This window comes from Solanum stenotomum, chromosome 1, assembly GCF_019186545.1.
Source record: "Solanum stenotomum isolate F172 chromosome 1, ASM1918654v1, whole genome shotgun sequence".
NCBI lineage: Eukaryota > Viridiplantae > Streptophyta > Magnoliopsida > Solanales > Solanaceae > Solanum > Solanum stenotomum.
Window position 1 is genome coordinate 14,331,514 of NC_064282.1, and position 22,984 is coordinate 14,354,497.

At 28.7% G+C, this 22,984-nt stretch overlaps 1 protein-coding gene and 1 non-coding gene across 2 annotated transcripts; one reads left to right on the forward strand and one right to left on the reverse strand.

Moving 5' to 3' along the window:
• Window positions 1-6,014: 6,014 nt before the first annotated feature.
• Window positions 6,015-6,086, reverse strand: TRNAQ-CUG (transfer RNA glutamine (anticodon CUG)). The gene has a single exon. It is a non-coding gene; the product is annotated as a tRNA-Gln (tRNA).
• A 14,830-nt stretch (window positions 6,087-20,916) lies between these two features.
• On the forward strand, window positions 20,917-22,726 carry LOC125862357 (aspartyl protease family protein 2-like). The gene has a single exon (XM_049542410.1). It carries the CDS (start codon window positions 21,013-21,015, stop codon window positions 22,453-22,455), a length of 1,443 nt encoding a protein of 480 aa, XP_049398367.1. The 5' UTR covers window positions 20,917-21,012; the 3' UTR covers window positions 22,456-22,726.
• The last annotated feature ends 258 nt before the right edge of the window (window positions 22,727-22,984 follow it).

Below are 22,984 nucleotides of genomic sequence, written 5' to 3' on the forward strand. Positions count from 1 at the left end.
GATGTAATCTATGTTTTCCCCTTCCTTGTTGAGAATCCTAGTTTATCGTTTTGGGGTTTATTGATCTTAGTTGATGATACATGCATGAAAATGATATGACTTTGTTAGTTGAAGAATTGTACTGGAAAAATATAATTGTAGTGTAAAAGGTAGCAGTTGGAAGAATTTTCTCCCCTTTATTTGGATAGAGTAAAGTGTGGTTATATGTTTGTTGTAGAGTAATTGTTGTTATTTATTGATCATGACAAAAACATGTGAAGGATAGAGTTGGTAGTCGTGGCAAAGTGGGAAAAAATAATTTTCAAAGAGAAGAAAGTGACCACAACGTTTTGAATATGGCATATGGGGTCTGCAGTGCAGTGGGCCTACACCAACAATTAGTACATGTTCATCATTAATAATAGTACTACTCTTTTTTTCCTCTCTACTTGCTTTTTCTAACAAAATTTGGAATTTGGATCTTGCTACTTAATTTTATGCAGTATTAACGCATATAGTTCAATTTTTTTTTCTAACTTTAGTTGCTACTATTTTTTGTCAAACAACTTATATTTACTTGAAAAGTTTTAGCACTCTTAGTCAGATTTTTGGCTACGCCACTACAGAAAAAAAAGAAGAAGATAAAGATGGATTTTTTTTTCTTTAGTGCTTTTGGCCACGAAGGTTGTTGAGGTATCTGTAAACATATTTTTCAGAAAGCAACATATAGTAAAGTTCCAAAAAGATAAGCAATTTAGTAAACAAAGAATTTGTAATAGGAAAAAGGAAAAAAACAAACACACACACCGAAAAAAAGATGTAAGATCCTGTTTGAGAATATTAAGGTACGAGCTGATGCAGAAATCATTCAAAGCTGTCTTAAAAGTTTCAGTGTTGTGACATTCTTTTTCACAAACATCTTCTTGATCTCTTGTGTGGTGGTAGAGCCGTTTATGGGAAAATGTATATTGAGAGCTATGTAATTGCCTTTTTTTTTTTTTTTTGGTATGTTTAATCGTAATCATTTAGATCTCGATTTATAAATTTAAAATATTATTAAGATGTAATTCATTCGAAAAATTGGTGTTTTATCACAATCCATCCATTTTCATCAGTATGATCATCCTCAGCTAATTACAAAAAAAAAAAATGGCCTTTATCACTTACCATCAATATTAATCACNAAAAAAGATGTAAGATCCTGTTTGAGAATATTAAGGTACGAGCTGATGCAGAAATCATTCAAAGCTGTCTTAAAAGTTTCAGTGTTGTGACATTCTTTTTCACAAACATCTTCTTGATCTCTTGTGTGGTGGTAGAGCCGTTTATGGGAAAATGTATATTGAGAGCTATGTAATTGCCTTCTTTTTTTTGGTTATGTTTAATCGTAATCATTTTGAACTCGATTTATAAATTTAAAATATTATTAAGATGTAATTCATTCGCAAAATTGGTGTTTTATCACAATCCATCCATTTTCATCAGTACGATCATCCTCAACTAATTACAAAAAAATGGCCTTTACCACTTACCATCAATATTAATCACCATTTATAATTTTCAGATTATTCCTATAATAATCATGTAACGATAATCACCACCATTATTACTAGTGTAACCTATATGGAGTACTACTCTTTATTTAGTTTTGCTATATCTTTCCTAAATCTACTTAGTTGGACGTTATCATCTTCATTAACCATTATTTACAATCTTCTCGGCTAATTATTATTACCATACTAATCATCAATCAGTATCGACAATTACCATCATCTAAAAGGAGAGAGACATGAACTTGGCTGAAGAAAAAAAAAAAAAAAGGTTGGAACTAATGATGAGAACATTCTTGTAGAGGAAGTTATAGTACTGTGAAGTACAACAGTTACCAACAACAAGTTGGTGTCAAATGCGTGTGGACTATTTTAAAGCTCCTTTAAGTCACAGTTTTATTTGAAAAACATGTCAATTCACACTACCCATCATGTTCATAGTAGGTAATGTTTTTGCCTTCTTATTTTCATTTAAAATTAGTGGTGTTTCAAGTAATAAAAAAAATATATTATTTCAAAAATAAATATTTTAACCTTATTTAATTAGATGGGTAGATTTTTATTTGAACAAGAAACTATTTGTTGTGTTAAAGGAAACTGAAAAACTCCCACCGTCTCAAGCGATTTGGTGTGATTCTCTTTTATCCATCACTTAAGAAATAATTAATTATAAAAAAAATTAAACTATTCTACTCTTATTTATATTTTAAAATACTCATATTTACTCTTTTATGTGTTATCTTTAAGGTGTTTGTAGTGAACAGTTACTAGTACAAGTAATGAAAACATAATCAATTTTATCTTAAATTTCTAAAATGATAAGTAAATAATTTTAAATAACTGTATATCGAATTCAAGATAAATAAGTTGTGATGGGAGATTAGATACTGTTTAACTAAGAATAAACTAGTAAAAACAGCAGTTTCTTTTTAGCACTTAAAATTCTAGGAATCAATCTATTTTGTTGAAAAAAAAAACAAATCTTGTAAGCAAATATTTTCTCTCTAATAAAAAGTGTATTATTAGCCAGATACTACTTTCTTCATCCACTATATTAAAATATATATTCATATTTTATTACTTAAATACTAATTTATTTTTATTATTAACTATAAAAAAAATTTGAAACATTAAATTTATTATATTTAAAAATAATATACACATAGCTTATCATTTTATTTATTATCCATTAAAAGATATATCAAATCAATATCGTAGGATAAAGATGAACAATAATTTTAGGTAGGGCAAGAAACTAAAGAGGAGCCAATGGCTATGGATGAGGATCATAGAAAATTGTTCACATATTGTACAGACACGCGTTTAAATAAATAAATAAAAAGAAAATAAAGAATGTTTTCACTACGCATCATTTAAAAAAAAACAACATAATATCAATCAGAATCAAATTTTTCATTAATAGTGGTAGAATACTATTAAAAAAAATCACGTCCTGCCACATGTGATTTGGTACCTTAACTTATACTCCCTCTATTCCTAATTACTTGTTTACTTTTTATTTTTTAGTTGTCTTTAACTACTTGTCTATTTTGACAAATCAAGAATGAACAATTTTTTGTTACCTATTATACCCTCAATTAATTACTTTAAAAAATGTAGAATTTCTTGAAACTCCTAAGTTTTTAATTCATTCACTTCATAATTAATAGGGGTAAAATGATAAAATTACTATATTCAATCATTATTTTCTTAATAAGTATATCAATTTAAAAGTGGACAAGTAATTAGGGACGGAGTAATTTATAAGAGTATAATCATGCGGCGGTGATTCCAATACAATACAATTTCTACAAGACTTATTCCAAGAAATTATCATTAACGTGTTATTATTTTGGACAGAAAACGAAACGTTTTATTTGTTGTTTGGATGAGAAAGAATTAAGAAAATGAATTGTTCTTGTCAAATAGGTAGGCAGACAAGTCAAGAAAAAGACCCAGTTACTTTTAGTTCATTTAATTTAAACTAGTCTAAATGAATAAATAATATTATAATTTATAGAGAGTATTGTATCACAAATTTAACACTCAGAAAAGGAAAATGTCAATTAGATTTTGGACCTTTTTTTAAAAAAAATAAAATAAAAAAATTACTTGGATGGTACCTTTTAATAAATAATTATTGATTTTAGCGATACTTTTTATTTATTATCATTTATAGCAATGCATAGTAATACTATGTTAAATTTGCAATATATATTAAAAGTAAATTATATATGCACTATATATGTATTGTAACTATTTTTAAAAATATATTATGCTTTTTGGTAAGAAATTGACACATTGTTTAACTAAGAATAAACTAGTAAAAACAGCAGTTTCTTTTTAGCACTTAAAATTCTAGGAATCAATTTATTTTGTTGGAAAAAAAAACAAATTTTGTAAGCAAATATTTTCTCTCTAATAAAAAGTGTATTATTAGCCAGATACTACTTTCTTCATCCACTATATTAAAATATATATTCATATTTTATTACTTAAATACTAATTTATTTTTATTATTAACTTAAAAAAAATTCAAAACATTAAATTTATTATATTTAAAAATGATATACATAGCTTATCAGTTTTTTTATTATCCATTAAAAGATATATCAAATCAATACCATACGGATAAAGATGAACAATACTTTTAGGTAGGGCAAGAAACTAAAGAGGAGCCAATGGCTATGGATGAGGATCACAGAAAATTGTTCACATATTTTATAGACACACGTGTTTAAACAAAGAAATAAAAAGAAAATAAAGAATGTTTTCACAACGCATCATTTAAAAAAATAAAAATATTATCAATAACATAATCAAAATTTTCATTAATAGCGGTAGAATACTATTAGAAAAAATCACGTCCTGCCACATGTAATTTGGTACCTTAACTTATAGTAACTTATTATATTAGAGTATAATCACGGCGGTGATTCCAATACAATACAATTTCTACAAGACTTATATTCAAAGAAATTATCATTAACGTGTTATTATTTTGGACGGAAAACAAAACGTTTTATTGTTGTTTGGATGAGAAAGAATTAGGAAAATGAATTGTTTTTGTCAAATAGGTAGGCAGACAAGTCAAGAAAAAGACCCAATTACTTTTAGTTCATTTAATTTAAACTAGTCTAAATGAATAAATAATATTATAATTTATAGAGAGTATTGTGTCACAAATTTAACGCTAAGGGAAGGAAAATGTCAATTATATTTTGGATTTTTTTTTTAAAAAAGGAAAAATTATTTGGATGTGTACCTTTTAATAAATAATTACTGATTTTAACGATATTTTATTTATTTATTACCATTTATAGCAATGCATGGTAATACTATGTTAAATCTACAATATGTATTAAAAGTGAATCATGTATGCAATATATATGTATTATAACTGTCTTTTTTAAAATATATTATGCTTATTTGAAAGAAATTGACACATTATATTATAAGTATATTAAAATGTGTGATAAATGTATTATCCATCAATAAAACTTGTATTATAAGTGAATAATAAATTGTTCTTTGTAATATGTATTAAAATTGTATTAGAAATGTATTACAAGTGATCAAGTGAAAAAAAGTATTATTTCTATAAATGGTAAATATTTTTTTAATATAGTATATTTATGTAAGTTTCCCAACCAAAAAAAACATTAGAGTCCAACTAATTTGAATTTGAGCCGTGTAAGACCCGATTCAGAGGAAAACTTTCACTACTAAGAGTTTATCTATACTTGGAATTCAAACAAAAAATTACTGATTAAGGAAGGCACAATCTCCACTACTCCTTAAAATAAGTGTCTCACATGTGAAGTAAGAATAAATCAACCATACTATCAACTTATACAAGGAGTAAATGCAAGTAATTAATATAATTTTTTGGCTTTACATAAAAACTAAAAGAGCAAAGAATTATACACTACACAAATAAGTCTTATTGATAATGATTCTCTAGTTGATTATTATAGCCGAAATCAACGCGCATTTGAGTGGATATCAATCATGTTTCCTTTAAGTAGTACTTTTCCTTTGAGAATCTATTATACGTCATAGATAAGAACTATTATAAATTATTATATTTTATTTATTTTTACAATTGATTAGTTTTCATTTTTCAAAAGTAAAAATTCGATAAAGTTTTGAGAAAAACTCATATTGACGAAATTTGCATCAATAAACATGAAAATCAAATATTCTAACAGGGAGTGTCTTGAGAACTAACAGAAATAATAAATAAATTAGAGAGGGCTTTTTATTTTGGTTAGATCGCGAGCCTCTGTAATTATGACGAGATGCATCTATATGTTGGATAGGTGGAAACTCATTATGTATCAATTAATTTTGTGCATAGACTTACTATGATTGATTTCTTCGAACTATATGTATGGTTAATTTTATCGAAAAAATATTAATAATGGAGCTAGTAAAACCTTTTATTTTTAGTGAATTTGGGATTAGAAAATACAAAAAAATGATAGGTTCCACCGAGACTTGAACTCGGGTTACTGGATTCAGAGTCCAATGTCCTAACCGCTAGACCATGGAACCAATTTGATGATATAAATTTGTTTTAGTTTAAGCTATATTTTGACTACCAATAATGTTAAGTGAGTGTTTAAAAGAAATTTTGTAGAGAATATTATCACATAAGATATTAAAAATCTAAATACTTAGATGAAGTTAAATTCTCGTAAGTTATATAATAATTTAATTCATGAAAATGTATCGAATAGAGATGGAAGGAGTATGTTTGTTTGACAATGTATTGAACAAAGAGAAAATAGATGAAGAAAAATAAATGAATTCACCTGGATTCTAAATGTTCAGGTTTTCTTAACCATTTTAAGAATTTCGATATAGTAGAGCCGAGGAGAGACTAATCGACTATAAACTTCTAAGGAGAAATAATTTTGATATAAATCTTCTATTTTACTTGTTAATTATTCTTCACTCAAGTATAGTAACTATACTAACATGGGTTGTGGTGCAGTGGTGTTTCACCTTAACCAGAGGTCTCGGGTTCAAAAATGCACCTAAATGGGCCCTGCAGTGCGAAATCCAAATTTTGTGGGGCTGCAATATGGACTCCTAGACACCGTGTGAAAATAAAGAAAATTGGACAAATTACTTAACTACGCTCCTTTACTTACCTTAATATCCATTTACCCCTACTTATTTTAAAATTTTCAAAAATCCCTTATTTACCTATGTATCCCGTGCACAACGCTATGTATCCCGTGCACGACGCTATGTATCCTGCATGTATCCCGTGCACAACGCTATGTATCCCGCTATGTGAAATGTATCAAACCTAATGTATCATGTGCACAACGCTATGTATCCCGCTATGTGGAATATATCAAACCTAATGTATGCCGTGCACAACGCTATGTATCCCGCAAACATCATTTTTAAGGGATTTTTGATAAATAGAAAACTAGAAGGGATAGGATGTTATTTACTACTTATAATATGTGGTTCCTATAATTTATACAAGAAAATTTATAGTAACGCATGCATAAATTTAGTCCATGTTTAAATTTATAGTATGTGTGTTCTTGTAATAATTTTTGTTCATCCATTCTTATAAATGAAGGCAAATTTATGTGATAGTGATTGCCAAACCCAATAAGAAAAGCAAGAAATGAGAGCCCATGAAGGTTATAAGAAAATGCCAAGATGATGTGCTGACTAACCATTTGGTACTTATACTTTTGTACCTCATAACATTGTTGTCCAAGTATAACTTACATAAATACCATAGTGTAAAATCTAAATTACCTTCTATCCCTATTATTTTTGTAATTACATAAATCCCATATTTTTTAGGCATTTTGGATACATTATTAAGGATCCGAATACATTATTGTTGATACATTATGTATCACTCTATTGCACTTATTAAGGCAAAAAAAAGCTGAAAATCAAATTAAAATCTCATAATATCCATCTATTGCACTAATTAAGAGGGGGGGGGGGGGGNGGATATGCGAGGCGAGTTATGAAGGATACAAAAGTGATGGAATTGTTGTTGGAAAAATGATTTCTTTTGTGAATCTTCAAGTTCATCGAATATCCTTTCGATTTTGATTCATGATTGTCGAAAATTTTTAGATTCAAATTTTTTCTCCAATTCATTAAAGATCCTTTCAGTTTTGATTCAAAATTGTTGAAAATTTTGAGTTTCAAAATTATTCTCCTAGTTCATTGAAGGTTCTTTCAATTTTGATTCAAAATTATCAAAAATTTTGAGAAGATACATCATGAAGATCATTTCAATTTAAATTGATAAGTGTTGTATTTTACTAGATGCATTAAATAAGAAAGTGTTGCCCATAAGATTTTAGGTTTGAGATCGATACATTATTATTCGGTAATTGTTATGTATCATATACATTTAGTGTAAATTCGAATTTACGTATAATAACTAAAAAATTAATGCATGATACATTATTATTTTATGTATCTTATTTTATTTAAGATCATGAATATCCTTTCAATTTAAATTGATAAGTGTTATATTTTTACTAGATATAATAAATAAGAAAGTGTTGCCTATAAGATTTTAAGTTTGAGATCGATATATTATTGTTTGATAATTGTTATGTATCAGATATATTTAGTATAAATTTGAATTTACGTATCATAACTAAAAAACTAGTGTATGATACATTATTATTTATGTATCTTATTTTGTTTGAGAAATATTATATTTTAAAATAAAAAAAAATCATTATACATGTAATTGTTCCAAAATAGTTTTTTTTTTGTATGATAAATAACACAAAGTTTATGTATCAAGTAAATTTATATTGAACATGATAAACACTAATCAAAGATTCACCAACATTAGATTTATGTATCAATACCTTAAATATGAACATTATACATTACATAAAACAAAGGTTATTGTAGCAGTGATGTATCAGATCAATGATAACACTAACAAAGACTAATTTAAGACTCAAAATAAACGAGATACATTAAAAGTCTGTATCTTTGATAGTTATGGCCGTGCAATGGCGGATCCAACTTTTTTCTTCTATTTTTTATGGACGTTTTTCAATAGTAGGAACATTAAAAGAATATGATTAACTAAAATTGCAAAGGTTCAATAAGATTTCAATGAGGGAAGGGGGAGGAGGTAATTTTATTTTTATTTAAAAAATCATAATAAATCAAAAATTGAAGTGATGAAAAGAAATCTACCTCTTGAATAATTTGAAATCATTAATTGGAAATAGAAAAGATTTGAAATTCAAAAATAGATTAATTGCTAAACTTGAGAGAGACACCTTCTGAAAATCAAAATGAATTTGAAATTTCTAACTGCTAAGAAGTGGAGAGAATTTAAGGATAAAATGAAGGAGTGAAACGGGGAGTCGGAAATGTGGGTGTAGGCTGAAAATAGGAGTGAAATATTTATGTATCTGGAAGATTTTATAAATTGAGAGAATTAAGGGATTTTTGAAATTTTTTAAAAAGATAAGGATAAACGGATATTAAGATAAGTAAATGTGTGTATATAAGTAATTTTCCCATCATTGTATTTGTATTGCATGATTTTCCTTCAAATCGGTTGATCATTAATATTTTCCATTAGCAATCGAATTAATGTTCAGCGAGGCACATTTTGTAGAATATTAGGATGCGAAAATAGGTAGGCCAAGTCTTATGCCAAAAACCAGCCCGATAAGCTCGAAGACTTTTAAAGATATTTGGGCTAAGGCCCAGGTAGGGAAGAGTCTGAGCACAAGAACCAGCCCGATAAGCTCGAAGCCTTTTAAAGAGATTTGGGCTAAGGCCCAGAATTAGGGGAGAGTTGACCTTGAGAGATATAGTGAGAAAATTCTAGAAATAGCAAACATAATAGACATAATAAGGCTCTACAATTATAGTTTCGATAATTGTGTTTCATAACTATAGTTTTGTTTGCTATGAAGGTTGCGGTTTGTATATTTCGCTTGTCTATATTTATACATTTAGAAAATTTTCAGATCTCCGTTTCTACATTTCGTTTACCAGTATACAAACAAGGTAATTTATTATGAATTTTTCATAAATCGTATACAAATCAGGCGAATAGCAAAAATTAGAGAAACCGTAGCCGCAAATTACAATTTTCTTAAACGTAGCTATAGTACCTAATATAGACTAAATGTTTGCTATTTTGCATAATTTTTTCAGAAATAATATTCAGTGCGTTTTCAATGACACAATTTGTCTTGACGTTTTGTCATTTTGAACTTTTATTTTCTGAAAAACAAAGGGCAAACTCAAATTCTCTAAATATTTTTTCTTTTATTTTCTTGTTCAGATTAAAGGATATTAGTGTTGAAATAAAACAAGCAGCTTTGAGAGCAATAGGCGTTGTAGACTTGCTGGAGTAAAGTTTGTTCATGACATGTGCAAGGCAAGGACTATTCAAAGCATATATATCCTCAGTGCAGAATAACGTTGAGACGAAATCAAAATTGAAAGTTTATATATATATATATATATATATAAATTTTAAATCAAAGTTATTAAATTTAGTCGAACGAGTAACTTAGAGTCTAACTTCGTGCGTACGAGCATGAGTAGTGGGGAATTATATATAGTGGAGAGACAAATAATGACATTCTATCCAATTGTTAAAAAGACAAGTCCACTATATGCAGATGCTACTTTCAATTCATACAATCATAACTTTTTTATATTTTAATTAAATATAGAAAATAAATAGAGTTCAGTACATTTGTACTATGTAATTTGTCACATGGCAAGTGGAAAAGTGGGTCATAAACACAATTTGTTTTTTTATCTGCATGTGTTAATGTTTATACACCTTTCTTTGACAAACTTTTTTTTGCATATCCCTGTTTAATTTATATTTTAGATTCTAGAAATGTATCTACATGAATAAAGTACCAAATCAAAAAGTTATTAGTAAAGGGTGAGGAAAATAAGAACTATAATAAATTACGAAAGCAAGCCAAAGAAATTAACATGACACTTAGTGGCAGAGTCAAAAATTTTAATAAAGTTATATTAGAATTCAAGAAATGTCGTTGTGTATTAGGTATTCCAACCTAACACAAAGAATAATTTTAAGTCATATATATATATAAATATATGTCACGAGTAAGGGGTTTAATAGTTTGTGTATATATTTAAAGTATATATCATCTTTATCGTGCTATTTGCATATAACTATAGTTTTTTGACAAAGGCGATCCAATTAATTAATTTTAGCTCTCCATATTTCTTCAGAGAATCAGATACTTTGCTCTTCGGCAGAAGCTTCACAAAGTTATATTGCTTTTCCTTTTCTGGTTTTTCTTTGTTATGTCCTTTCATTTTCAACTATTGAAGACCAAAAAATAGAATCCCAATGTATATCATGCTGCTATAAATTGGTTTAATATAATGAGATATTTTTTTCCCAGGAGAAAATACTTAACTTGATAACTTATGATGCTGGCCATATTTTATAGTACTACTTCTTTGGCAACATATATATGATGCCAAGGCCCAAGGGTGTTACAATAACTACAATAAAAACACTTTTGAGCAGCAATAAATATATATAATAACAAAGAGGGCTACCTCCTTTGCCGACATTAGTTAATCGTCATTGAATTCAATATCGCTAAAGGCTTTAGGGACATTAACAAATAGTGCTAATTGCCGCTAAAAATACATTTTTAAAGACAATAAAGTTATTATTATTAATTAATTTACGCTAATAATTATTTTTGATATAATGAAAATAGGTGTGCTAGAGTAAATTTGTAAGGTCAAAACTAATTTATTAATGAGTCAAATAGGATGGGTCAAGTTGGATGATTAAGCAATGGGTCATATTTAATCAAATTCATCCAATTCAAAACTAATTTTGGTTTGCTTATTCTATTTTCTTAACAACGTTTTAAATCACCTAAAAAAATCCCTTTTAGAGAGTAGAAGTGTGTAAAAATATAGCAAGTGGAAATTTGATGTACAACAAACTAATTAAATCATCAATGAATATATTCTTAGCACAAAGTCTAGACATGTCTGATGGACCTTCATTTTTGGGGTAAATTTGATACCTAACTTATACCATATCACATTATTGTTGTATCTCAAGGGAGATGATTAAAAGAATAATGTGGAATACGATTTCTTTTGTCGTTGTCTTTTCTGTCGAGGTTGCTTGCAAGGAGTTGACACTCTGAGATGTCAATAGAGAGAGTAGAAAGGTGAGTCGTGAGTGTTCGAGTCTGTAATTTTGTGAGATAAATTTGGATTTAAATATACTTAGATCATTTCAAAATATATGTTTAAGCGTATTTTTAATATTAATAATTATTTTAAGACACATGATTCGTTAAAAAATAATCGTATTTTTAGGAATGTCTATTACCTTTATAAAATATCTTGATTTATATTTAGAGGAGTACTCTTTATTGTTGGATGAGATATCGAAGCCTTTAGGGATGTAATATTGTTTGGTATGTTTGTGATGTGCAATTAATTATTCTATACTTTGCGGTGAAGAATCCTTTTGCCATTATTGTCTAGTGCTACCTTTTTCTCTTTTTGTGAACATAATATATGCTAAGGGGTCCACCCTGTTTAGTGAACAAATTAATTAAAACTATTCTTAATTGATAATTAAGGTGTAGCAAATTAGTAGTATTATCAACTTTCCATCATGCTTATTTTTCTTGAATTGGGTTTTGTTTTCTTGCTAATTGACCAATATCAAGTGCCTCCCTACCTAACCACAAAGTTTTTAATTAGAGCCTCGAAAATTGAGAGCTTTTTGATATATTTTTGGGGATAATGCTAAATTGCCAGAAAATTAAAAAGTTTATAATATTTTTTTATTTTAAAATAAATTGATTTTTTTTTTATTTTTAATTAAAAGGTATTAAAGTTAAAAGGGTAAAAATGTTCAAAAAGGTAAAATAAAATAGTGTGAAATATGTTACTTTACCATTCTGGTCAAATTTTCTGGCAAAAAAGATTTTTTCTATTTTCGGTGTTTATAATATTTTTTGTCTAAATTTATGTAAACACTATCCCCATTTTATTGCTATTGAATTCCACTAAACATTTTATTGTGAAGAAAAATCAACTAAAATTAAGCATTAAAGTGTTTAATAAGGACAATTTGGTAATCCTAATAAAGTCTTTTTTTATTTTTTAAAAACCGTTTTCGGTGAAATGATGTCACATAAATTAATACAGAATTAGTAATACTTAGTTCACAACAAAAAGAGCTTTTAACGGCAATAGTTATATTAACAAAGATTGCTAAAGTTTTTACCTGCATTAGTTAATTGTCATTGAATTCAATGTCGCTATAAGCTTTAGGGATATTTACAAAGAGTGTTAATTGCCTCTAAAAATATATATTTAGCAACGTTAAGCTAATGCCATAAATTAATTGCCACTAAAAAACATTTATAATATAGTAATTATATAGCTCAAATTTAAAACTTTTGGTGGTACATTGAAATATATTATACAAATTCATGTGTTGTATTTTTATTCCAACACGCTTAATTTTATTTTACTATGGAAATGGAACATAAAATGATAAATATCTTCGTCAAACTATTTATCAAGTTAGGCATATCTATGATTTTTTATGGAGTATAGAACAAAGCTATCAATCTATAAATGTTACTGCACAAACTTAATTGAGAGATCTACCAAACTAACCTAACCTATATTGAAATTGTGATATGAGTAATAATTATTATAAGTGAAAATGTCCACACGCTTGGATTTTGTTCCATCGAAATTGCAATATTTGGTCTAAAAGGACAGCGCATTTATGCCTTTCGAGGTATCGGTTAGTAAGTGCTCCCTGTGTCCCTAATTGCTGGTCTACTTTTGAATTGACACACCTATTAAGAAAATAATTATCAATATAGTGAATTTACTATTTTACCCCTATTANAACCTAACCTATATTGAAATTGTGATATGAGTAATAATTATTATAAGTGAAAATGTCCACACGCTTGGATTTTGTCCATCGAAATTGCAATATTTGGTCTAAAAGGACAGCGCATTTATGCCTTTCGAGGTATCGGTTAGTAAGTACTCCCTGTGTCCCTAATTGCTGGTCTACTTTTGAATTGATACATCTATTAAGAAAATAATTACCGATATAGTAAATTTACTATTTTACTCCTATTAATTATGAAGTGGATGAATTAAAAACTTAAGATTTTGAAGAAGTTCTACTTTTTTCAAAGAATTTAATTGAGGGTATAATAGATAAAAATATTTTGTTCTTTCTTGATTTTTTAAAATGGACAAGTAATTAGGGACAATTAAAAAAGAAGAAGTGGACAAGTAATTAGGGACAGAGAAAGTAGTTTTATGAGATGTGATGTTGCTCTTTACTCGCCTACCCAATTCACATATATTGAGACGAATCGAGATCTATTAGTATTGCTTCCTAAAATTAGTGTGTCTATCAATTTCATCATATAGCAACATGTCTTTAAATTCATAAGCGATCATCGATAATTGGAGCTACTGTTATATATAAAAACAAGGGAAAAAGGACAAATATACCCCCGAACTATCGTAAATGATATGCAAATACCCTTCGTCATACTTTTGGGACATTGGTGCCCCTGTCGTCCAAAAACTAGAGCATATATATCCTTTATACTAACGGACATACACGTGTCATAATTTTATCCACCGATCCGACATTTATCGACGGATAAGATTGCGCCACGTGTCCCTATTTAGTCTTCCGTTAGAGTGAAGGGCATATATGCTCTAGATTTTAGACGGCAGGGGCACCAATGTCCCAAAAGTATGACGGAGGGTATATGTATACCATTTACGATAGTTCGAAGATATATTTGTCCTTTTTCCCTAAAAACCATGTTATGCAGTACTCAAAAAAATACAGTAGTAACCACTTAGTCAAAGAATTGAAGGCGGGGTTATGGAGGTACGGTTAGAAGTTACATAAATGAAGAAAAAACGGGTATCCTATTATTATACTTAGGTACAATAGGTAGTACAAGAAAAAGTTATTTATATTCAATGAATGTATACAAAAAGTTAAAATTTGAGAATCTGTTTATTTTTTATTAACATTTTGATGAAGAAATACAAATGGATTCTTATGTTATGTGCCTGAAAAAGATGGGACAAACGGAATTTGCATAGATATACTGAGGAGTGAGGAGTACTCGTTGAAGGCCATCCAACACTTGGTGGTTTAACGTAAAGATTATTGCATTATATATATAAACGTGTTTTTTAAAAAATTTGTAGTTAATTAGCTAATATCTATGATTAATATAAAATTGAATAAGTAGATATACTATTGACAAAATCATGAATAAGAGAAATTGGAGGAAGAAGCTAAGCTAGCTAGCTTGAATAAGAGAAATTGGACTTTGATTCTTGCACGTGCAAGATGAATTTGAATGAATATATAATCGTTTAGAAGATGACATTTCATATTCTTCCGTCTATTTTTACTTGTTCATTTTAAAATCAAATATAATTTCTCGTTTACTCCTAATTTATTTTTATTAGGCTATTTATTATAGTCATTTCTCAAATATTGAATTTATTATATTTAAACAATGATATAATAAAATTGTGAAAAATTATTGTTCCTTATTGGTTTGACAAGTAAAACAAAAGGACGGAAGAAGTAGTAAAAACATTTGTCCCAAAGTACTTATTTATTGTTCCTTGATTAATTTTTCCTATTTTGCTCTTAATTTTTTTTTTTGAAAGTATAAATATCGGAAAGTTCCAAAAAATATTCCTCTAATTTTAATTTTGGTATGATGGATAAAACATATAAATAAAATATATTAAAATAGACTAAATTAGTATAAAACTATAAATACCTTTATTACTTATGATTTATCAAGAAATATATGTATAAAAAAGAAAATAATAAATAATATGAGACGGATAGAATATTTTTTTGTAAGAATAGAAATGACGGGCAAGGTTAATCGTCCCATTTGGCAAAATCTTATGAAAATTATTATTGCTGCCCAGGACACAATTGATTATGCTTAATTGAATGAATAGGTGTACTAATAATTCGTTTGACCCCATAAATATTTGGGGGGAAATTGGAAAGTGGTGTTTGGTTATATAACTTGAAAAAAAATTAGTATTTGGGTTAAGTTGTAAAAAAATATTTATTATTTATCAATTTCAACTAATATTTGTTATTACCTCTTTCGGAAAAGTTTGAGTTCTAATTTGAGTGATAAAATTGAGATTAAAGAACAATTTGTGTTTAATGGGTTATAATTATAACTGAATCAATGACAAGTTTGAGTATGCGATTAATGTATTGTTTTGCATGTACTGTTATTTTGTTATTGTTGATTGTTATTAATCCATTATAGTATAACTTACATAAATACCATACTGTAAAACCTAAATTACCTTCTATCCCTATTATTTTTGTAATTACATAAATCTCATATTTTTTAGGCATTTCGGGTACATAATTAAGGATCCGGATACATGATTGTTGATACATTAGATATCAATCTGTTGCACTTATTAAGGGGAAAAAAAACTGAAAAATCAAATTAAGATCTCATGACTCATAGTATCCATTTGTTGCACTAATTAAGGGGGGAAAAAAGCTGAAAATCAAATTAAGATCCCATAAATTACGTTATTTCATTCCAAATTATTGTCAATAATTCACAATCCTATAGTGTAACAAATAAAAAAATTCAAAAATTAAATTTCTTCTTCTTGTTCATCGTTCTCTCTGTTTCATAAATTTTTTTGTTGAAATTTTGGATAAGCGAGGTGAGTTATGAAGGCTACAAAAGTGATGGAATTGTTGTTGGACGAACAATTTCTTTTGTGAATCTTCAAGTTCATCGAATATCCTTTTGATTTTGATTCAAAATTGTCGAAAATTTTGAGATTCAAAATTGTTCTCCAGTTCATTGAAGATCCTTTTTGTTTTGATTCAAAATTGTTGAAAAATTTGAGTTTCAAAATTATTCTCCTCGTTCATTGAAGATTTTTTCAATTTTGATTCAAAATTATCGAAAATTTTGAGAAGATACATCATGAAGATCCTTTCAATTTAAATTGATAAGTGTTGTATTTCTACTAGATACATTAAATAAGAAAGTGTTGCCCATAAGATTTTAGGTTTGAGACCGATACATTACGATTTGGTAATTGTTATGTATTAGATACATTTATACATTCAAATTTACGTATCATAACTAAAAAATTAGTGCATGATACATTATTATTTATGTATCTTATTTTGTTTGAGATCATGAAGATCCTTTCAATTTAAATTGATAAGTATTGTATTTCTACTGGATACATTAAATAAGAAAGTGTTGCCCACAAGATTTTAAGTTTGAGATCGATACATTATTGTTTGGTTATTGTTATGTATCAGATACATTTAGTATAAATTTGAATTAACGTATCATAACTAAAAAATTAGTGTATGATACATTATTATTTATATATCTTATTTTGTTTGAGAAATACTATATTTTAAAATAAAAAAAAACACATTATACATGTAATTGTTCCAAAATAGCTTTTTTTGTGTGTGTGATAAATAATACAAAGTTTATGTATCAAGTACATTTATATTCAACATGATAAACACTAATCAAAGATTCACCAACATTAGAGTTATGTATCAATACTTTAAATATGAACATTATACATTACATAAAACAAAGGTTATTGTAGCAGTGATCTATCAGATCAATGATAACACTAACAAAGACTAATTTAAAACTCAAAATAAACGAGATACATTAAAAATTTGTATCTTTGATAGTGATGGCCGTGCTATGGCAGATCCAACTTTTTTTTTTGACGTTTTTCAATAGTAGAAACATTAAAAGAAAATAAATATTTTTGAAGAAAAATTTTCCACGACAATATGATTAACTAAAATTACAAAGGTTCAATAAGATTTCAATGAGGGCAGGGGGCGAATGTAATTTTATTTTTATTTTTTAAGATGAAAAAATTATAATAAAAGAAATCGAAAATTGAAGTGATGGAAAGAAATCTACCTCTTGAATAATTTGAAATCGTTAATTGGAAATAGAAAAGATTTGAAATTCAAAAATAGATTTATTGATAAACTTGAGAGAGACACCTTCTGAAAATCAAAAAGAATTTGAAATTTGTAACTTCTAAAGAAGTGGAAAGAGTTAAGGAATAAAATGGAGGAGTGAAATGGGGAGTGAGAAACGTGGGTATAGGGTGAAAATAGGAGTGAAATATTTATGTATCCGGAAGATTTTATGAATTGGGGGAATAAGGGATTTTTGAAATTTTAAAAAAAGGTAGGGATAAATGGATATTAAGGTAAGTAAATGTGTGTATATAAGTAATTTTTCCATTATATTATAAGGTTATTTTTTTGTATAACTTACATAAATTCCATAGTGTAAAACCTTAATTACCTTTTATCCCTATTACTTTTCTAATTACACAAATATCATGTTTTTTAGACATTTCGGATACATAATTATGGATCCGAATACATTATTGTTGATACATTATGTATCAATCTGTTGCATTTATTAAGAAAAAAAGCTGAAAAATCAAATTAAGATCCCATAGTATCCATCTGTTGCACTAATTAAAGGGGGGGAGGGGGGGGACTGAAAATTAAATTTAAGATCTCATAAATTGCACTATTCCATTCCACATTATTGTCAAAAATTAATCATATAGTATAACTAACCAAAAAATTCAAAAATTATATTTCTTCTCCTTGTTCATCGTTCTCTCTGTTTCATAAAAAAATTTGTCGAAATTTTGGATAAGTGAGGTGAGTTATGAAAGATACAAAAGTAATGGAATTGTTGTTGGATAAACGATTTCTTTTGTGAATCTTCAAGTTTATCGAATATCCTTTCGATCTTGATTCAATTTTGTCAAAAAAATTGAGATTCAAAATTCTTCTCCCAGTTCATTGAAGATCCTTTCAATTTTGATTCAAAATTGTTGAAAAATTTGAGTTTCAAAATTATTCTCCTAGTTCATTGAAGATCCTTTCAATTTTGATTCAGAATTATCGAAAATTTTGAGAAGATACATCATGAAGATCCTTTCAATTTAAATTAATAAGTGTTGTATATCTACTAGATACATTAAATAAGAAAGTGTTTCCCATAAGATTTTAGGTTTGAGATCTATACATATTGTTTGGTAATTGTTATGTATCATATTAACCTTTGTTTTATGTAATGTATAATGTTCATATTTAAGGTATTGATATAATATTACTTATGTATCTTTGTTTTAGTTATTGTCATGTACGTGATATAATATTATTTATGTATCTTATTTTGTTTGAGAAATACTATAACTTAAAATTTAAAAATACATTATACATGTAATTGTTCCAAATTATCTTCTTTTTCTGTTGTGTGATACATAACACAAATTTTATGTATCAAGTACATTTATATTAAACATGATAAACACTGATCGAAGATTCAACAACAATAGAATTATGTATCAATACCATAAATATGAAAATGATACACTGCATAAAACAAAGGTTATTGTAGCAGTGATGTATCAGATTAATGATAAAACTAACAAAGACTAATTTAAGACTCAAAATAAATGAGATACATTAAAAATCTGTATCTTTTATAGCAATGGCCGTGCAATGGCAGATCTAACTTTTTCTTCTTTTTTTTTGAACGTTTTTCAACAGTAGAAATATTTTTCAAGAAAAATTTTCAACGACGATATGATTAACTAAAATTGCAAAGGTTCAATAAGATTTCAATGGGGACAGGGGCGGAGGTAATTTTATTTTTATATTTTAAGATGATTTTAAAAAAAATAATAATAAAAGAAATCAAAAATTAAAGTGATGGAAATAAATATACCTCTTGAATAATTTGAAATCATTAATTGAAAATAGAAAATATTTGAAATTCAAAAATAGATTAATTGATGTATTTATGGAGAGATTTGTGGCGTAAAAAAAGGAAGGAAAATCATGGGTATGAAATTTCAAATTAATGTATCTGGAAAAGGGGTTGATGGGAGGAAAAGAAGGAATTTTTGATATTTTTTTAAAATGGTAGGAAAAAATAGGAAAATAACATAATAAATGGTGTGTAGTTAAGTAATTTTTCCTATTTTTTAACAGAAAATATTCATTATAAAATAATAATATAAATTTATAGGTGTTTTTAATAATTTTCAGAGTTTATGGATATATATATATATTTTAAGATAATCATATATTTTTTGAAAAATTTAAGATCAAACACATAATAAAACTTTGCTAATAATATCACTCAAATATAATTTACCAAGAATATTTCAGAACTTGGTTCCAAACAAGAACTTCCGGAGGATTAGATTTTGAGGTCACTTATAATTTTAAAAAAATTAATTTTGTACCTTTTATTATATAAAAAAATTAAGAAATCTTTTTTACGGCAGGCACAAGTGTCGCCGTGTCAGTACTTGTAGTCTGTAGGATATTGTGACTCCTAAATTGGCACTCCCTCCGTCACATTTTATGTGCAGTAATTTAATTTGACATAAAATTTTAAGAAAAAAAGAATGACTTTTAAAATTTGTGGTTCAAAATAAATGATAAAAAATTATATAATTATAAATTATTTCATTAAGAGTAAAATAAATATTTTATAGTTAAATTATTATATTTTTTTTAGGACAGACTATAAAGAGAGAAAAAAGTCATCTTGAGACTACCAAATTACTATTCATTGGTAGACCTAAGTGATAAGAACATAATCCTTTCTAATCTCCCAAGCCTCTCGTCGACCGATCAGATAATGTTCAATTATATACTCATAATCTATTAGTACTTTCTTTTTGTTCCGTTCTAAGTGACTTACTTTCTATATTTAGTAATAATAGAAATTTAAAATAATATTTATTTTATCATTAATGAAATAATTTTTACTCATATATATATTTATAACTTTTTTTTAAACAATAAATTTCAAATATCTTTTAAATTTTATATCAACATTAAATTAACTTATATAAATTGTGATTAATAAAATACTAATTTTATGATGTTAAATATATCATAAAAAAGTTAAAAAGAATAAGAAAAATTTAACGAATCAAAAATAAATTAAAATGTAGGAGTACAAATAAAGAGGACGTGTTAATTAAGTAGAAGAGGAAGACAGATGCACTTTACAGGAAGAAAGATGCATATATATCTTTAGACTTTAGCTTAAGATATTTTTATTACTTTCGTTCTCGTTAAAATAAATAAATATCCAAAGTATAACTCCGAACAACAAACAACCTTTTTTTCTTTTTTTTTTCACTCTTTTCGTACATCACCGCTACGTACAGTTGACACCCACGAGAGAGCAAATATCTACCGTCTCTGTCACCATTATTTATACTCCCAATGCAACCCCCTCCTTTCCCACTCTCACTTCCCCTGTTTTTCTGTTAACAAAAAATGGAAGGAAAAACCATTTCCCTTTCCTTCCTTTTCCTTTCTCTCTTTGCCATTTATGTCTCTTCCACTTCCCTTCAATACCAAACATTACTCTTACATTCCCTCCCACTAACTCAACTTCAATCCTTAGATTTAGATGCTCAACTACTTTCCGGCGATGGCTCCGACCTGGATCCGGATAATACTCTCTCTCTACAGTTGCATCATGTAGACTTAGTATCTCCTTCATCCTTCAATGCTACACCACATGCTCTGTTTAAGCTCCGTCTTCAACGCGACGCCTATAGAGCTAAGGCAATTTCTGACCTCGCCGCTGCTAACGCCACCGTTGGCCGCCGCGCCGGAAAGCCCCATGCTGGTGGTAGGGATTTCTCTAGTTCTGTTGTTTCTGGACTGTCTCAGGGGAGTGGAGAGTACTTCACGCGAATCGGTGTTGGTACTCCGCCTAAGTATGTTTATATGGTGTTGGATACGGGAAGTGACGTCGTTTGGATCCAGTGTTCGCCTTGTAAGAAATGCTACACTCAATCCGACCCGGTTTTTGACCCGAGCAAATCGTCTTCCTTCCTTGGTGTTGCATGTGGGTCGCCTTTGTGTCGCCGGTTGGATTCTGCTAGCTGTAACCGTAAAAAGTGTCTTTATCAGGTTTCTTACGGAGACGGTTCTTTCACCGTCGGTGATTTTTCAACTGAAACGTTAACTTTCAGGGGGACACGTGTCAACAACGTGGCCCTTGGATGCGGCCACGATAACGAAGGTTTATTCGTTGGAGCCGCCGGTTTACTAGGTCTCGGCCGGGGAAGACTATCATTCCCGATTCAAGCTGGTCGGAGATTCGGCCGGAAATTCTCCTACTGCCTTGTCGACCGGTCCGCTTCCTCTAGACCATCCTATCTAGTCTTCGGCGAATCAGCGGTTTCTAGAACCGCCGTGTTTACCCCACTGGTGAATAACCCAAAACTAGACACGTTTTACTACGTGGAGCTAACCGGAATCAGCGTCGGCGGCGCTAGGGTTCCTGCCATTAGGCCGTCGCTTTTCAAGCTAGACGCCGCCGGTGATGGTGGTGTCATAGTTGATTCAGGAACTTCAGTGACTCGATTGACCCGACCCGCTTACGTAGCACTAAGGGACGCTTTCAGAATGGGTGCTAGAGATCTGAAGAGAGCACCAGATTTCTCATTGTTCGATACGTGCTTCGATCTGTCAGGGAAAACGGAAGTGAAGGTGCCGACTGTGGTTATGCATTTCCGTGGAGCTGACGTGTCATTGCCGGCGTCGAATTACTTGATTCCGGTGGACAGTGATGGGACATTCTGCTTTGCATTTGCAGGTACAATGAGTGGATTGTCGATTATCGGAAACATTCAACAGCAAGGTTTCAGGGTAGTGTTTGATCTTGCTGGTTCTCGTTTAGGCTTTGCTCCTCGTGGCTGTGCTTAAATTTACTACACATCAAAAAATTCCCCAGTTTCTTATTATGTTTGATGATTTCTTTGGATTAGGAGAAGATGATTAGATGTTTGTGTGTTTGTATTATGTGCTAAATTAATGTTGTAATACAGGAGGGTTAAGAGACAAGTATGTCGTGAGAATTAGTGTAGATTTGTGAGTAGTAATTTGTAACTCAAAACACTCTGTTTTGATAGTAGCTGCAAAATGTGCGGCGCTGCTTAAACTTATATATTTTTAATTTGTTTTGATTTCCTTGGAATTTCTGCAGATGATTTCGTCCAATGTCAGTTGGTATATTTTTATGAAAAGACTCCAATACGGAAACTTCAAATAGGTAAAGAATTGCAGTAACATGAAAATTTATGGCCTAATGTAATCGTATGCAATTTTATGGACTAAATTTGAGAGTAGGAGTGACATTTTACGTTACAATTGGTGAGCTACTCTGGTTGCGCAGTTATTGGCTACATTGATAGTGTGCCATAATGCAAAGTCGTACAGAAACAGGAAAACTCAA